This window comes from Anser brachyrhynchus, assembly GCF_964034855.1.
Source record: "Anser brachyrhynchus genome assembly, chromosome: 4".
NCBI lineage: Eukaryota > Metazoa > Chordata > Aves > Anseriformes > Anatidae > Anser > Anser brachyrhynchus.
Window position 1 is genome coordinate 21,654,666 of NC_137698.1, and position 15,011 is coordinate 21,669,676.

The 15,011-nt window shown below is 39.6% G+C and overlaps 1 protein-coding gene across 6 annotated transcripts in view; it reads left to right on the top strand.

Annotated features, from left to right (window-relative positions):
• The first annotated feature begins 57 nt into the window (after positions 1-57).
• RWDD4 (RWD domain containing 4) overlaps positions 58-15,011 on the top strand; it is a 46,215-nt gene continuing 31,261 nt past the window's right edge. Inside the window, exons 1-7 of one of the 6 annotated variants that reach the window (XM_080589646.1) lie at positions 58-187; positions 361-441; positions 2,529-2,638; positions 2,749-2,893; positions 3,722-3,836; positions 4,689-4,738; positions 6,900-9,839. In XM_080589646.1, the coding sequence (XP_080445772.1) occupies positions 164-187; positions 361-441; positions 2,529-2,638; positions 2,749-2,893; positions 3,722-3,836; positions 4,689-4,738; positions 6,900-7,298 (924 nt within the window). In that variant the 5' untranslated portion in view covers positions 58-163 and the 3' untranslated portion in view covers positions 7,299-9,839. Of the gene's footprint in view, positions 188-360; positions 442-2,528; positions 2,639-2,748; positions 2,894-3,721; positions 3,837-4,688; positions 4,744-4,904; positions 6,773-6,899; positions 9,840-10,545; positions 14,951-15,011 lie in introns of those variants that run through there. The other 5 variants (XM_080589648.1, XM_080589650.1, XM_080589649.1 and 2 more) reach the window with 5 other exon arrangements.

The following is a 15,011-nucleotide window of genomic DNA, read 5'->3' on the forward strand; positions in this document are numbered from 1 at the left end:
CTGACGGACGGCGGGAGGAGCCAATCGGCCGCCACGCTGCTGCCCGGCGGGCCAATCAGAGAGAGGCCCGCCCCCCGAGTCAGAGGGGTAGGGGGTCGGGCGGCGCGTGCGTGGCAGCCCCGGCTGAGGCAGGGGCGGGAGAGGTGCGCGCGTGGTGCGCGCCATGGCGGCCAACGAGGACCAGGAGGTGAGGGAGATGGGGGGGGGAGGCTGCCCGCATGCCCCCAGCCGCCATCTTAGGGCCGGGGCACCCCCGTCCCGCCGGTCACCCTGAGGCGGGTGCGGGGAGATGGAGGAGGAGGAGGAAAGGGGGTTTGGGGGTGCTGTGGTCGGTAACGCCGTGCTCTGCCCGCCCCGCAGATGGAGCTGGAGGCGCTGCGCTCCATCTACGAAGGAGACGGCTGCTTCAGGGAGCTCAGCCCCGTGTCCTTCCAGTACCGGGTAAGGCAGCGCGGGGCTCGGGGTCTCCTCACAGCGCTTGTACTAGCGGGGCCGGGGGTGCGGCGGTGCTGGGGGCCGTGACAAGCAGCGGGCGGGTTACCGGTGTCCGCGGGAGCCGGCCCAAAGTGGCGGTAAGGCTCCCAGCCCAGCCCGGTGCTCCCTTACCAGGTGTCTGTCCCCTGCCCAGAGGTGGCTGACGTGCCTCGTCAAGCCACTACGGAGAAAACGCACTGAAAGCTTTGGGTGTCTGCTCAGGAGAGACGTACCGGGGCCTCTGAGCTTGAGATTTGCAGTTAGGTTCTGGCCAGCTTAGAATCGTAGAACCATAGAATATCCTGAGCCGGAAGGGACCCATAAGGCTCATCGAGTCCAACTCCTGGCCCCACACAGGACCGTTCAAAAATCAGTCCATGTGTCGGAGAGCATTGTCCAAATGCTCCTTGAACCCTGACAGGCTCAGTGCCATGACTGCTTCCCTGGGGAGCCTGCCCCACTGCCCAGCCACCCTCCCGGTGAAGAACCTCCTTCCAGCATCCAGCCTGAACCTCCCCTGTTGCAGCTTCATGCTGTTTAAAAATAGAAAACAGAAGTGCTAGATACCAAAATAAAAACTTAAAAATAATTGCACTTCATTTAGAGGAAATGTAGAACAATCTATTCCTATCTTAGAATTCTTCCTTACTAAAATCTCATGAGCTGTAAGGAAAAACCTTGGCATTATGTTGGTCAGGTATTCTGTTGATCAGATATTTACTGTTAGATGCCCTGGAGTACAAAACTCAAGTCCACGTAAATTGCCTTATGAGTATAAACTAATCTCTGGAAGACAACTCTAAAACAGCTTCTGTTTTAAAACAAATTATGTACTCAACTTTCTCAAATTTGAAAACCTGGAAGTTGTTCCGGGCAAGGACAGAGGCAGGTCTTTGTGCTGCCATGGAGCTTTACAGAGATGCCTGAAAATGCTCTGCATTTGTGCTTCCCACTGTAGGGGGGGAGAAAGCATCTAAAGTCACCTTTTTGCAACTCTCAAGTAAATTCAGAATGAAATTGGTAACTGTAGCAAGTTAGGTCGATCTAGTAAACAGCACCTGAATCCCGTTTTGTATAACTGCAGCATTCCTTCACTGATAGGACTGGTCTAAGTAAACTTAATTTTCTCAAAAGAGTGATTGTGACCTGCCTGCAAGTTTACAGGGTATCATTCTACATTTTGCTAGATTTATTTGTTAGTAATTTTTTTAAAAATGTCAAAAATTAGGAGAACTCAATTGAAATACCATAAAGCTTAGTGTCAGGTGAAGGCAGTAGCACATTCCCGTGAAAGAAAACTTGTGTTATGAAAAGGCATAGTGCAAGTAAATGCATGACAAGGTCAAAGAATTAATATGCCATTTTTCTGATCCTTATCTGTCTCAGATATGTCTCACACATAAAGGTGTTTTGTAATCAGTGTGCTAAGAAATTGAGATTAAAGAAAGACTTTTTCAAATACTGGGAAAATGTAGTTACATCATTTGAAGTAAGGCTACTCCGTTTTTAGGTTGTGTTGGCAGGAGGAGCATGAACATGCAGCTTTCTGCATGGATTTGCTCAGTGCGCAGACAGACCTTTCCTGAGAAAGGGAGAACTCTAAACCATACTTCTGGTTTTCTTCTTGATACCAGTGGGAACTGGACAGCAACAGTGTAGGTGATGTCGTGATAAATGTTGCAGATGCCTGACTTAAAGTTTTATTTATTTCACCTCTAAAGTAGGTGCTGCAAAATGTCAATTTAGTTCATTCTGCTGGCACATACATGCGACTGAAATAACTTTAAAATACAGAGAGAGAGAGAGAGCGCGCGCGCTAATTTGCTTTTCCTAGGGTAAAAACTGTAGGTTGGAGACTAATGTTCAAATCGTAAGTGTAATACTTTTTCTGGATGAAAGTTTTATTTTCTGACTGGTAACTTTATGAAAAGAGTTGTTACCTTAAATAATTCGGTTGGTCTTAGAGAAGTGAGAGACTTGTGTATTGGCATTGCAGTCTTTAATGAGTGACTGGAAACTGTTGATTTCTGAATTTTTTTTTCTTTTTCTTTCAGATAGGTGAAAATGGAGATCCGAAAGCCTTTCTAATAGAAGTTTCTTGGCCAGAAACATATCCACAAACAGCACCAATCTTATCAATGGATGCTTTTTTCAACAACACAATGTAAGTACTTACGACAGCTCCACTCCCTAGTCTTTTATGTGAGGGCTCTTTGGTTGATGAGCTTTTCTTCTTCTTTCTAGATCATCATTGAGTTTTATGATTTCTTTCAGATCTTCAGCTATTAAACAAAGCATATTGGATAAATTGATGGTAGAAGTTGAAGCTAATCTTGGAACTGCTATGACTTACACACTTTTTGAATATGCCAAAGATAATAAAGAGCTGTTCATGGAAAATCAGCCTGTTAACACTGTGGTGAGTAAATTTAGATTTTAATCTCTTGCTTTTAAAACTGCAAAAATGGTTATTCCAACTCTGAATGCTTCATTGCACTATCTTTTAAGGTGTTAGTACATCAGGTATAAACATGTTAGGGGATAAACAGTGGCACATAGTGTGGTACGGTGCCACAGTGCTCAGTGGTCATAATTGTTATGCTTAATTGTTACTTTGCTGTCGCAGCAAATGTGTATGAGCTGTAGTTCTGTCTTACAAAGTGACATAAAAATGGAGGCATGGAGCAGAAGGAAATCTAAACAGAGCTGGAGCAGATGAAAGGTGTCCGCCTGGGGGCAAATTATTGAAAGCTTCCTGGGAAGTCATGGATTGCATAAAAGCACCTCTAGGGTCTTCAGTGAGTCAGGCTGAGTCTATTTGTGGCTTCTGTGTTTTCCTTCTCATATTGCTTCCTGATGTGTAAGGACATTATTTGCCATTGTGGTGCTGCAGACTTGCTTTGAGGAAGAAGGAATGGTTTTCCTATTTTGGAAATCTGAATCCATTCATATCAAGCTCCATCATCAAATTTACAAAGTGTAAGAAGTGCCCCTTGCAGCTGTGAAAGGGAATAATTCCAGTCTCCTCCACGTGGTTCTGACTGTCATGATTGTGTGTTGATTAAAAGCTGCTGACAGCGGATGGCATTGCTTCTTTTTTGACAGTCAAGACATTTCAGTATGTCAGATTCAGTAATTGCACACACACAGAGGAATCTGTGTTCGTACTCTGTATTATTACTGGCTTCTGAAGTATGATAGGTGAACTAACGTACAGAATACTAACAACAATTTTCATCCTTCTCAGACTTCAGTAAGCAATAGTATTGCAATTGGAACTCCCGATGTGCCAGCAAGTAAGAAAAAGGACAAAAAGGAGCAGTTATCCAAAACACAGAAACGAAAGCTAGCTGACAAAACAGGTTTGTCTGCTATAGTATTGTTTTGTTTGAGCAGTATGAGAGTCCAAATTTTATAGCAGTGGCATCTTCGTAGAGTCAGAATCGGTATTTATTTGCATATAGGATTAACTGCTTTAAATCTGTGGTCTCTGTTTTGTTTGTTTTAGATTAATTATTCTTGCCCAAGATGTTTGTTCTGGGTAAAGCAACTTCCTCTACAGTAGGGACTTGAAGATGTTGTTGAATAATTTTATTTTTTATTTCAATTTGTGACAAAAGTGAAATTTTCAAATGTTTGCTTTGTAACTCAATATCTTTAGCTTGTTATCTTCAAAATAGAGGTGTTTTTGTAGACACTTTCTGCTTTCAGTGAAACTTTGCATTTCTGACAGAAAAATGTTTGGTATTTTGACAAGTCCTGCTGATGACTTTTATGTGTTCAAACTTAATTTTTGATAATGATTGGGATAATGTTATATTACTGCAGCAATAAATTATACCCCATGATAGTCATTTCTGTGTATCATTTACCTAATGTGAATGCATAATTGGCATTTTAAAAATTGACCTTATAAGGGAAGATCTTTGTAAAATTTTGTTCTTTTTCAGAACGTATCACCGGTAGTTAACCCAGCTCATTTTAGAGTTGCCTTATAAATCAGGTGGACTGCCTTGAGTCATTTTTATTTAAACAGAATTACTTTGAAAAGCAAGATATGTTCAAGACATTAACATGTTTTTTTTTTTTGTCTTCATGGCTTTGTAATGGAGAAATTAAGATTTCTGGCTCTTTAGAATTTTGTGTTGATTTTAAAGAAAGACGAAGATTATCTTTAGCTTGTGTGTTGAAAATAAAACCTTCTTGTTCTGCAGATCACAAAGGGGAGCTTCCTCGAGGATGGAACTGGGTGGATGTAATTAAGGTAATGTGACTTTATGGTATGCAGTATTATGAAAATACTGCCTATGTATATTAAAAATTATGTATACTTATATCTGAAGAAAACTTATCTGATTTTTTTCTTGCTTTTCTTCATAACTTTGTTGGGATTTGACTGTGGTGTCTGATTTGTTTCTATATACATCCAGCATGTAAGTATTTTCAAGTTATCTTTTTAATATTAAAAAGATTTACAAGAAACAGTAAGAACTGCTGCCCGTTTTAGGTTCTAATTCATGTATTTCTCATGCTCTATATTGGTTTTCCTTGTTCATTGGAAACCAGTGTAGCTTCTTGACAATTTTGATAACAAACTATTTTATTTCGTACAATTATAATTAATTGTCAGCATAAAGGCCTAACACCAATTCTAGTTGTTAAATAACATCGAGCAAATGATGATGGTGGTTTTAGGTAGAGTTCTCCCAAGTTAAAAGAGGCTATTTGTAGTGAGTGTTTTGGATTCCAGATACATTTCTCGATAGGTGCACTACATTTAGTAATTATAAACTTTGATTTAAAAAAAAAAAAGAAAAGTTTGCGTTTGTATTGTGCAAATCACCATATGGAATCTCTTCTGGAGATGCGTGGAGATACTTTTTCAGTTACTGCATCTGTTGTATTTTGGAGAAGAGATGACCAAGTCTTCAAAGTAAATAGATACAGTGCCCTAAAGCTTTTGTATTGTGGTTTAGATTTTTTTTTTGTTTGGTGTGTGTTGGGTTTGTTTTTGTTTGTTTTTCTTTTAAATCACTTGCAGCACTTCATTTTGTATTTTTGGAAGTAATTTGCAAAATACACGAAGATAGTTTCAGGTTCAGGAAATAAGCTTATTTGGTGCTTAAGCTTAAGAAATAATTCGATGCATTTCAATCTCTTAATACAGTAGCACAATCAGTCTGTATTATTAATTAAAAATACATGTGGTCTATGTAAGGTGGAAATGTTCTTGTTTCCTAATAAATGGAATGGCAATCTAAACTTTGAACACTTTCTTTTTGTGTCTCTTTTATAGTTAAGCAAAACTGGTTCTAAAGATGATGAATAAAGGACTTTGGTACAAGGAAACTCCACCTTTTAATACAGTGCAATTTTGGGTCACCATCTTTCTCTTAATAACTTTCTTATTTGTTGAAGTAAATATTTTATAAAGCTCAATTTCCTAACTCGTAAACCTAGTCATATAAGTTTATCTAGAGACTGTGGTCGTCTTTGAAAACAAAACTTGCCTTAAACAAAGGTAAAAATGTGACAAAGGATATAGAGAATGAATGTGCTGAAGTGAATAGTGCTATATGCAGTGTTTAATAACTTATATTTTACTCTGTAGTAAAATCCTGTTATAGTGAACCCAGAGATACTGTAAACATTTCCTGATGTTCTTATTCCAATGGAAGAAAAAAGCACTATAACAGTTAGTTGCTTGACAGCATAATTCGTCAAAATAAATTATTCCATGGAAAGAAAACCTTTGTCATTTGTTTATCTAACACAAATGTAGAAGGAGAACATAAAAATCGTTGCATCGCAATACTAACTAGAATTTGCAGTTCTGTTTTCACTAGTTATTAGCTGAAATAGCAAATACTATTGAAAGCAAAGACAAATACTCTAATCCACTCAAAAATGAGTGGTTACAACATGAATGTTTTATCCTCTGCAGCATGCATCTGTAAGTCTTTCTCCAGTGTGCATTGTTATAGAAGGTCGTGTGTCTTAGGGGAGGGAAGAGTGCTATCTTGTGTGTGTCTCAGTGAGTGTTGGGATTTTGTAGCTCTTTCGTTGAAGAAGTGATTATTCTTTGAAGAGGTTTGCTGACAGAATGGTAAAACAGTGGGTCAAGTCAGCACTCTGACAAATGTGTTAGGAAAACTTTTTTTTTCCTAGTCTGCTCTCTTGTATCAGAAAGAGACGTCATCTTTACCATATGAATGGTTATTGAATACAAGATGCCTTAATGTTCTTTATTATTTTTGTTTGATTTGAGATGAACTTTAATAAATACCTATTTATCTGCTGTGGTATGTGTTTATTTTTTCCTGCTGTACATATTGTACTTCTAAGGCTGCACTTGAATTTGCAAAGGATTTTCTCTTACCAAGAAAGTGTTCCTAACAATTGACAGAACATTTTCCCTCTTACAGGGTATGTTTGTGTTCTTCAGGGCAGCTGTGTTTGTTACTAATAAGAGAATAGTTATTCCACTGAGAAACACAGGAAAACAGCCATCGCACCAAGTCCAGCGGCTTTTTGAAATAGTGCAATCCACTGCATGCGCTGTGTTACAGCACTTCGTGAAAGGAATGTCGGGCTGGATGCTCCGATCCGTGGTGCTGAGACAAGAGCCTGTGCAGCCAATACAGGATAGTTTACACAGCTGTCAAGTTAGGACTTCAGCTGATGGAGAGGAAGTGTTTTTCCTCCTGCTTAGGTCAAGAGAGCTTATACACAACGTACACTCCTACAGCTCTCTTATTCTCTTAAATTCCTTCCTTTTATCAGAGGAGGATAGAGTAAATATAGTGCAAAATTACCGCTTGTAATTTATATATGATATAAAGAAAAATTCTATGAGATGTTGTGACTGCAGATGAAGGAAAAAAAATTAATTTCTTATATGTTTTCACTCTTCTGAAGAAACCGTGAAGAGGTCTGGAAGAAATATGGTCTGCGCTGCTATTGTCCAATAAGAAAGGGTAGTTTTTACTGAAACTGTAGAGTTACAGTGAGATGTGTGCTTTTTTTAATAAAGAAAACTATTGATTCTTAAAAAATGCTTGATTTTTGGAATATCTGGTTACTTTTTGAACTCCAAGCACATTTAGTAAAGTACACAAAGTAGGACTTTTTCCAAATGTTGTGGTTTTGTGTTTGACCTAGACCGGAGGCTCATGGCTGCAACCCAAACAAGAGTGTTTGGGAGTAACACTGCAGGGAGAAGTTGGTGTGGCTTGTGATCAGGTAACAGGGAAGGGCGTGTAGGTTTTGTCTCCACCAGCATCAGAATGGGTACGGCTTTCATATTCAAATTCTCTCCAAGGGGAATTGACTTGTCTTTGCTAGTATCCTTGGTGTCTAAATGGAGTTGCCATGACAATTTGTCTGAATAGATTAGTTAGGGAGCATGGGGGAAGGACAAAACAAGAACCATATCTTGCTTTTACAAAGCTACTGTGTGTATCAGTAAACTTGTTAACCTTGTGGAATGCCTGATATTTCAGCTTTTTCTCTGCTTTTAAATCACGTGCTCTTAGGAAGATGCCATAGCAATCTCCTTTGGTTCTGTTAGCAGGGATTTAGAACGTGTGTTCGGAAGTCTACTTTCAGGCCAGTCATTTTGCATTGGGAATATTTGTATCAGTTCTTCCTTTCTGTGTAAAATTTGAAAGGTAATTTTTGTTTAACTGTTTTATATTACGACATGATAGCTGGAAGTGGGCCACAAAAAAATCTAGGTACTTGGTGTTATGGAGAAGCGTGTGCACTGGAAACTGAGGGGAGGGAAAATGATGATTTTTATCAAGAAAGACACATCAGTGTCTCTTAAAGTGAGACACCTATAAATAGAGAACGTGACTAGGGAGTGACCGAGTTTTAAACACTGTTGGAAAATACCTTGTTCCCCTTTTTAAAGTAAATTAATGTCGCTGGCAGTGGAAAAACAGTGATTTGTACTTCATTTCTGTAGGGCAAGAGTCGCTTAGGTTATAGGGTTACACCATTTATTTAAATTTTTTGGTTTTGTAGTAGAGCTTTGGTTGGAGTGGGAAAATGAATGTCAATACTAGTAGCAGTAAAGTAGAAGTAGTAGGGTCCAAGGCACAGGATGATTAAAAAGGAATTTGTCAGTTTGGAAATTTTCCATAACGCACGTACACTACTTGTTTTACTGACGCGTTAGAGGCGTTAGTTGAAGGGACTTCAAAAATAATAGTAATTCTTATGCGTGGTGGTATTGCAGTAAGCATTTGGCAAAGCCCTTCTGCTTAAGCAAAGGAAAAAAAAAAAGTAAGCTTCTCACCCCTTTCTCAAATAAATCTCAAAGTTTTTCCTCAGAAAGACTTGGTGCAGAAAATGGAGATGGTGCTTAAATGAAGTTTTTAATCTTTTAAACTGAAATTTAACTTAAAATATCGCTTTCCCTCTCAAGCCTTTCAGCATATATTTGAATTGGCTAATATTCCTAATGCTTTGGAAAGCTGTTGTTTTGTGATCAATTCATTCCCTGTTGAACAAGGATTATATTTTAAGAATTTACTGTTATAGTTCTGTCTTAACACCTAAAATGATTTAAATGAATTTGCTAAGTTTTCCAACTCAAATGTTCTGGTTCTTAGAGTTTAAACTACGTATACTTCTAAAACCTTTCAAACCCCATCATTTTGTGGTTTGTTTGCTTGTTATTTAGAAGGGGGATGTCCCTTCTTAAATGTCATTTCCCCCCACCCATTTCTTTTTGTTTTTCTGTCAGTTCCTACAGAAGGTAGTGCATGTAGCAGTCTCAAGTTGAAGGAGCTGTTAGCATAGGGCGTTATGCAGTTTTTGTTATAGTATGATCAGTGCCTCTGAAACACGGTGACCGCTTTTCTAAAATTTCACCAGCTTTTCCTGTTTATGGTTAAGGGCATTTGAAAAACAAGAAGTCCACGGTAGGGATACAAGAGCTGTCACTGTCACACTGGAACCTTATCTTTGTCTCTTTGGGTGAAACTTCAAAGTGATCTTTAGTCTTACTTGTGTGATGTTAAATATAAGTTCATTCAGTGCTGCCAGTACCAAAACCAAAGCATGCACTGTAATGCATGCACTGTAATGCAAATCCCCTGTAATAATGCAGGCTGCCTTTAAGTAGGTTGGGTGGAATGCTGACAGCTGTGGTTAATCATCAGGATGTAGCCAGCAAATCCTGCTCACCCCTGTAGGCTTACAGAGCTGGTAGTGAGATCAAGGCTCCTGCCGTCTGCGGTACCACTGCAGGGATGTGGGGTGGGTAGTTAGAGCATACCCAGCTGATGAGCGGTGAGATTTTGGTGACTAAAAGAAGGATAAGGGGAAAAAATAATAAAAAATAATAAAAAAAAAAACCCACGATTTCGTGATGCCCAATGTTTGGTAGAAAAGCAGAGGGAGGAGGCTATCCTCCTTTTAGCTGAGGCAACACAAGTGGTTCCAGATTGTTCGGTGAACTTCGTGCAGTGAAAATCATGTGAGCTGGTCTGCACCAAGAGTAGTTCTCTTCTGGAAATTGTTTCCTTCAGCTACGCTCCGTGGCTTATGGTATGGCACCCTCAGCGCTTGTGCTTAGCGGTAGGATGAAGGGGGAAGGAGATGTTGATTCAACAGATAAAATAACAGAGGTGTGAGAACTCTGGAAGGATTAGAGGAGGAAATGGAGAAGGAAGCAAGCACACAGGAGATAAATCTTTTTAGTGCTGCAGGGCAATAAAACACAACAAAAGCAAAGCTTACAGTTGTGGAGCTGTACACTTCAGAAGTTTGGGATATGGCAGAAGACAAGAGGTTCATAGATTTTCTATTATTGTCACCTATTCTTTCACCAACGTAGCTTTGGCTTTGTCTCAGAATGGGGCTGTTAAATGGTTGCGAGAAGAATTTCTCTTCATCTCACTGCTACGCTTCCTGTTACTCTTTCAAGACCATCGAAGTAACCTCTGAAAATCTGTTGTGCTCTTAGTTAAGACAAAACATGTTGACCAGCACTGTAAAAACATGTTAGAATGTTTGACAAGAATGAAAGAATTAACTGTTTTCTCTCTCGTTTTCATTAAGAGCAAAGTGAGGAGTGACTCCAAATAGCTGAATTACACAAGACACATGAGAATGCAAATGCTGATACCAGCGTCCTATGTTAGACTGAAAGTTCATCCATCTACTTTGAAGTTTTATGTAGGTATTCCTTGCCACGGTGTCTGAGTGTTCATGCCAGTTGTTCGTAGTATGTGTTTTAAGTATTCACACTTACAATATGGCAGAAATTTGAAAACCCTGTGATTGCATACTGCAAGTTTCTAGCTGTGGGATCTGATAAAGTCACACCAGTGACAGACACAGCCGAACTCTATCTGCACAACCTTAGTGGAGAGCATTGGGGTTGTGTGGGTATCTCTGAGGGCATAATTTCACCCCCAGTATCTTTATTACTGGTAATGACCAGTAAAAGGAGTCATTCTGGGATGAGTTTGGAAGATATCTTTCAAGAAAAGATAATCTTTCCTTCTAAAACAAGTGCCTGTTATAGTGCCACCAAAAGGCAATAACCATAGTCTTGTATGGAGTCAATGTTCAGAGCAGGATCTTACTTTAAGTCATATAAGTGTCGTCAGTAATGCATTTTATGATTTCCTGGAGTAAAAACAAGTGCAATGAAAGCATTACTATCTAAAGAGCTGCTCTCTCCACCACAGGGAACCATTTGATCTCTACTTACAGAAAAGTATGGTTCAGTTGACCTTGAAGAGAGATTTTTATAATAGTATGGGGAAATTGTAGCTTCCCGTTCATAAAAGTCTAATGGAAAGTATACAGCTTCAGTAGATGGGTAATACATTTTCACAGCATTATCAGTTTTATATTCTTCTCTGAAGATCAGCGCTAGACTATTACCAAGTTTCAGTTAACTGGCATACAGCATACGGTGATTTTTTCCCCTCATTCCATGTCTTTAGATGATAAAAGTATAGCATGTAGTATAGAAGTTTACTTCCTAGATTAAAATAGTGCTAAAGTTACAAATTCACTCAAAGCGAGGAAATCAGTTTCATTCAGAGGTAAGGACATGCCAAAATTAAAGCTACCTTCGTGACATTTATGTGAAAAAGAATGGACAGAAAGATTTCCTTACATGACTACATGCTTCCCACTGCCAGTAGTTTCCAAGCAGATGCTTCATGCTTTGCTTCCTAGTGTTCCTGCTAGTAGGAAAGTATTGCAAAGACCTGAGGTATTTTATGCTTCTAAATTGGAAAAGGAAACAAGACTTTCACTTTGCAGAAGTAAATAAATTAGCAAAACTGTCCCTGGAAGAAAGTGGACATTTGAAAAAGGATGACCAGGTACAGAGGCAAATAAGTCTGATTTAATAAATCTGAGTGGACCTGAACAGCATTAGTGTCTGCTTCAGTCCACGTCCATGCAGTGAATCTGTGGCATATAAATGCTTATGGATAATTTTAGGTTGCTAAATAGGTAGCTATAATCCATGTGATTAAGCATTGCTTTCAGTAAAATTCATGTTACAGCAGTCAGTGTGGATTCAGTATATTCTGTTAATGAGCTCTAGTGGTATCCTTTACTTTTCATCGGGTGGAAGGAAATACACTGCTTACCTCTGCAAAGAAAGAAAGGTATATGTAAGCTGTCCACAAAGGCTACCTGGACGTGGTTAACAGCCATTGCAATCAGTATGAAAAAGTTAAAAGGGAGAAATTCTACAAGATGATTGTGGATCCACTATTTTTGGATGTTCCCTTCTTGCTTATTTTGATATTTTAAATGTTTTGGGTACAAGCAGACATATTAGCCTATTAGCCAATGTGCATGCATGTGTTGAGTACCTGTTCAGTCAGATGATTTGAAGAGCTGATGAGGAAGAACTTTTCTTCCTTTCCTTTGGTTTCTAGCCTACATTTTTCTATCCTACAGTAGCAAGACTTGTAGAGATTGTATACACTCTTCCTCATGGTTCAAAAGTCTTCTCCCTCTTTGGGAGCAGAGTAGCATTAATGAGATATATGAATATTTGAATCTCTTCTATAATTCACAGTGATATACATACACTTGGGCTTTATTTCAGGTTCTGCTCAATGTTTTTTTTTTTAGTTTCGTATTAATTGGTTCTTTCACCTCCTTGTTTTCTTAGTGAGAATTTACTCAGCCTGGAGGACAGACAGTTTTACGGTACTGCCTTCTTCAAACACCTATAGGCAAAGCACTGCTGGACAATATTTAAACCACAGCAGCCTTTGATAAGCATGTGATAACCTGTAACCTCGCTGATGTTTTTTAAATGTGTTGACAGCTGGTAAGGACAGAGTCTGGTTCAACCCACCCGCCTCAGGCTGCTTTCACCGCCTCTCAGCAGAATACCTGTGTCTGTGGAAGTTGCACAAATTTTGGTGAGAGTTAGCAGAGGCCCTTGGGTGGATGCCTCCCTCCTTCACTAACAGCAGCCATTACTGGAGCAGAATGCCTGTTATTGGTGTCAGCAAAGAGACAATGTCTATAAACCAGCAATAGTGGAATCTGTGCGGGTCGTCGTTCCAAGAAAAAGCAATGGTTGCTTATCTGTATACGACTGGTGGATTTTGTTTGTTTTCACAGCAACTGTTCCTTTTGGCAGAGAACCTCAGAAGTCTGCACATAACACAGAGCGCTGCTGTGTCCGGATCTCAGTTAGCTCTGGGCATTTAGTGTCTGGATTTTTGAGCCCAGACGTATGTGTAGCTACCTGGGGAGTGGATGAATAGAATAGACGTGTTCTTTGGTGCAGGCATTTCGTAGAGTGCTCTGGGATGTATCTACAGTGATTAGCAAACCACGTACTGGGTAACTGTGCTCTGTACAGCTCTCAGGTGCTGGACAGACAAAGCTGGGGGAAGGCTGAGGAAGGTCAGCCCTTCTTAGTTACTGGGGGAGGTTAAAAGTTGGAGTATCCAGAATGCAAGCACAGCCACAACATACACCATTGCCCAAAATATGCCAGTCTGTGCAGTATGGAGGACCAAAAGTGTATGTAATTGATGTGGATAGCATCTTTTTCACAAAACATTGTTGGAGAGTATACAACCATCATTTATACCTTCTTTGCTTGATTGTCATAACCAGAGGCATCGAGTTCAACTCCTTGAACTTTTGATCTCCCCTGTGAGCTCTCTGTATGCTGGAAGAGATTCAAAGCTGCCTGATGTGAGAGAAACTGTCAGTAGCCAGAAAATTTGCTCCCGTTGATGTGTGCAATTAGTTGTACACATTAGTTGTCCTTGTCCTACAAGTAGGGGCTCCAACCTGAAGTGAAATTAGGATTAAAAACCAAATTATTTCCAAAAGGTGGGAAACGGTTAATGGTTGTTAACCACAAATGAAGGGTAAAATTTTGCATATGATTTTTTTTTTTTTTTTTTTCGGTGAATAGCCTAGTAACTGCATACTGAATCACAGAGGTGCAGGCTGGAAAGAACCTCTGGAAGTCACCTGGTTCGACCTTCCTTTTACAGCAGGGCTGGGGGCAGTGCTGCAGCAGGTCACCAGTGCCTTTTCTTTGCCATGTGTTGACATCCTCAAAGAACAGAGATTGCACAACTGCTCAGGGCAGCTTGTTTCCTTGTTGCTGCTGCCAGGTGGTACTATTAGGAAGTGAACAGCAACACTGCAGGGAACTCCCAGGGCAGGAACCAATCTTGCATTTTCAGTACCACTCCCTAAGAGCGTGAAAGTATTTTGAAAAAAACAGTTACTGTTTTTCTGCTTAATCTGAACAAATGTGCCAAGACCCATTAAACCAAACAATTACTTTCCTGCTTTGAGGTACAGCCTGTTACAAAATAGACGGTAATGTCTATAAATGCAAAGTTCATTTGGGGTAATACAATCTTTGCTGAGTAGAATTTAGTTATCTTTAGAACCCTGCTCATCAAGAAGTTACAATTAAGAATTAAAGAAATTATATTTTGGGTACTATGTTTCAGTCATGTCCCCCAAGCCGCCTCCCCCCAAAGCACTGTAAGCTTCTAGCTGCCTTGTTGCTGCAAAACTGATGTAATAAGCTGGTATAACAGCATGTTGCTAATGAAGATAGTTTCCCTCTAGAAATACAAGACTTGAAAACAGTTTAGACCAGAGAAAAAGATGATGTGCTGGAAAACAAAATACTTCTTTTCTATTCTGCTCCCTCCTGTAGGAAAAAATAAATATATATATATATATTTTTCCTGCTGTACTTCTAATTTTTTTTTTGCTTTTTTCAAATATTGGTTGCAATAATTCTTGCTTTTGAGCTCAGTATGTTGAAATCTGGTGTATATTTACCAGAGAAGCCCATGTGTATCAGTGGAGGTGAGAGAGGAAGTGTGAAAGAAATGCTGCAACCTAAGCAAGCGGAGCAAATGAATGTTGCAATGGTATGGAGGTGTTTGAGAACCATTAATTGCAAAATTCAAGAATCACAACTAAATAGCGGGTGTGTAGATACTTTTCTTTGCTGTTTGAAGATTGTTGAGAAGCCAGCATAAATATGCCCT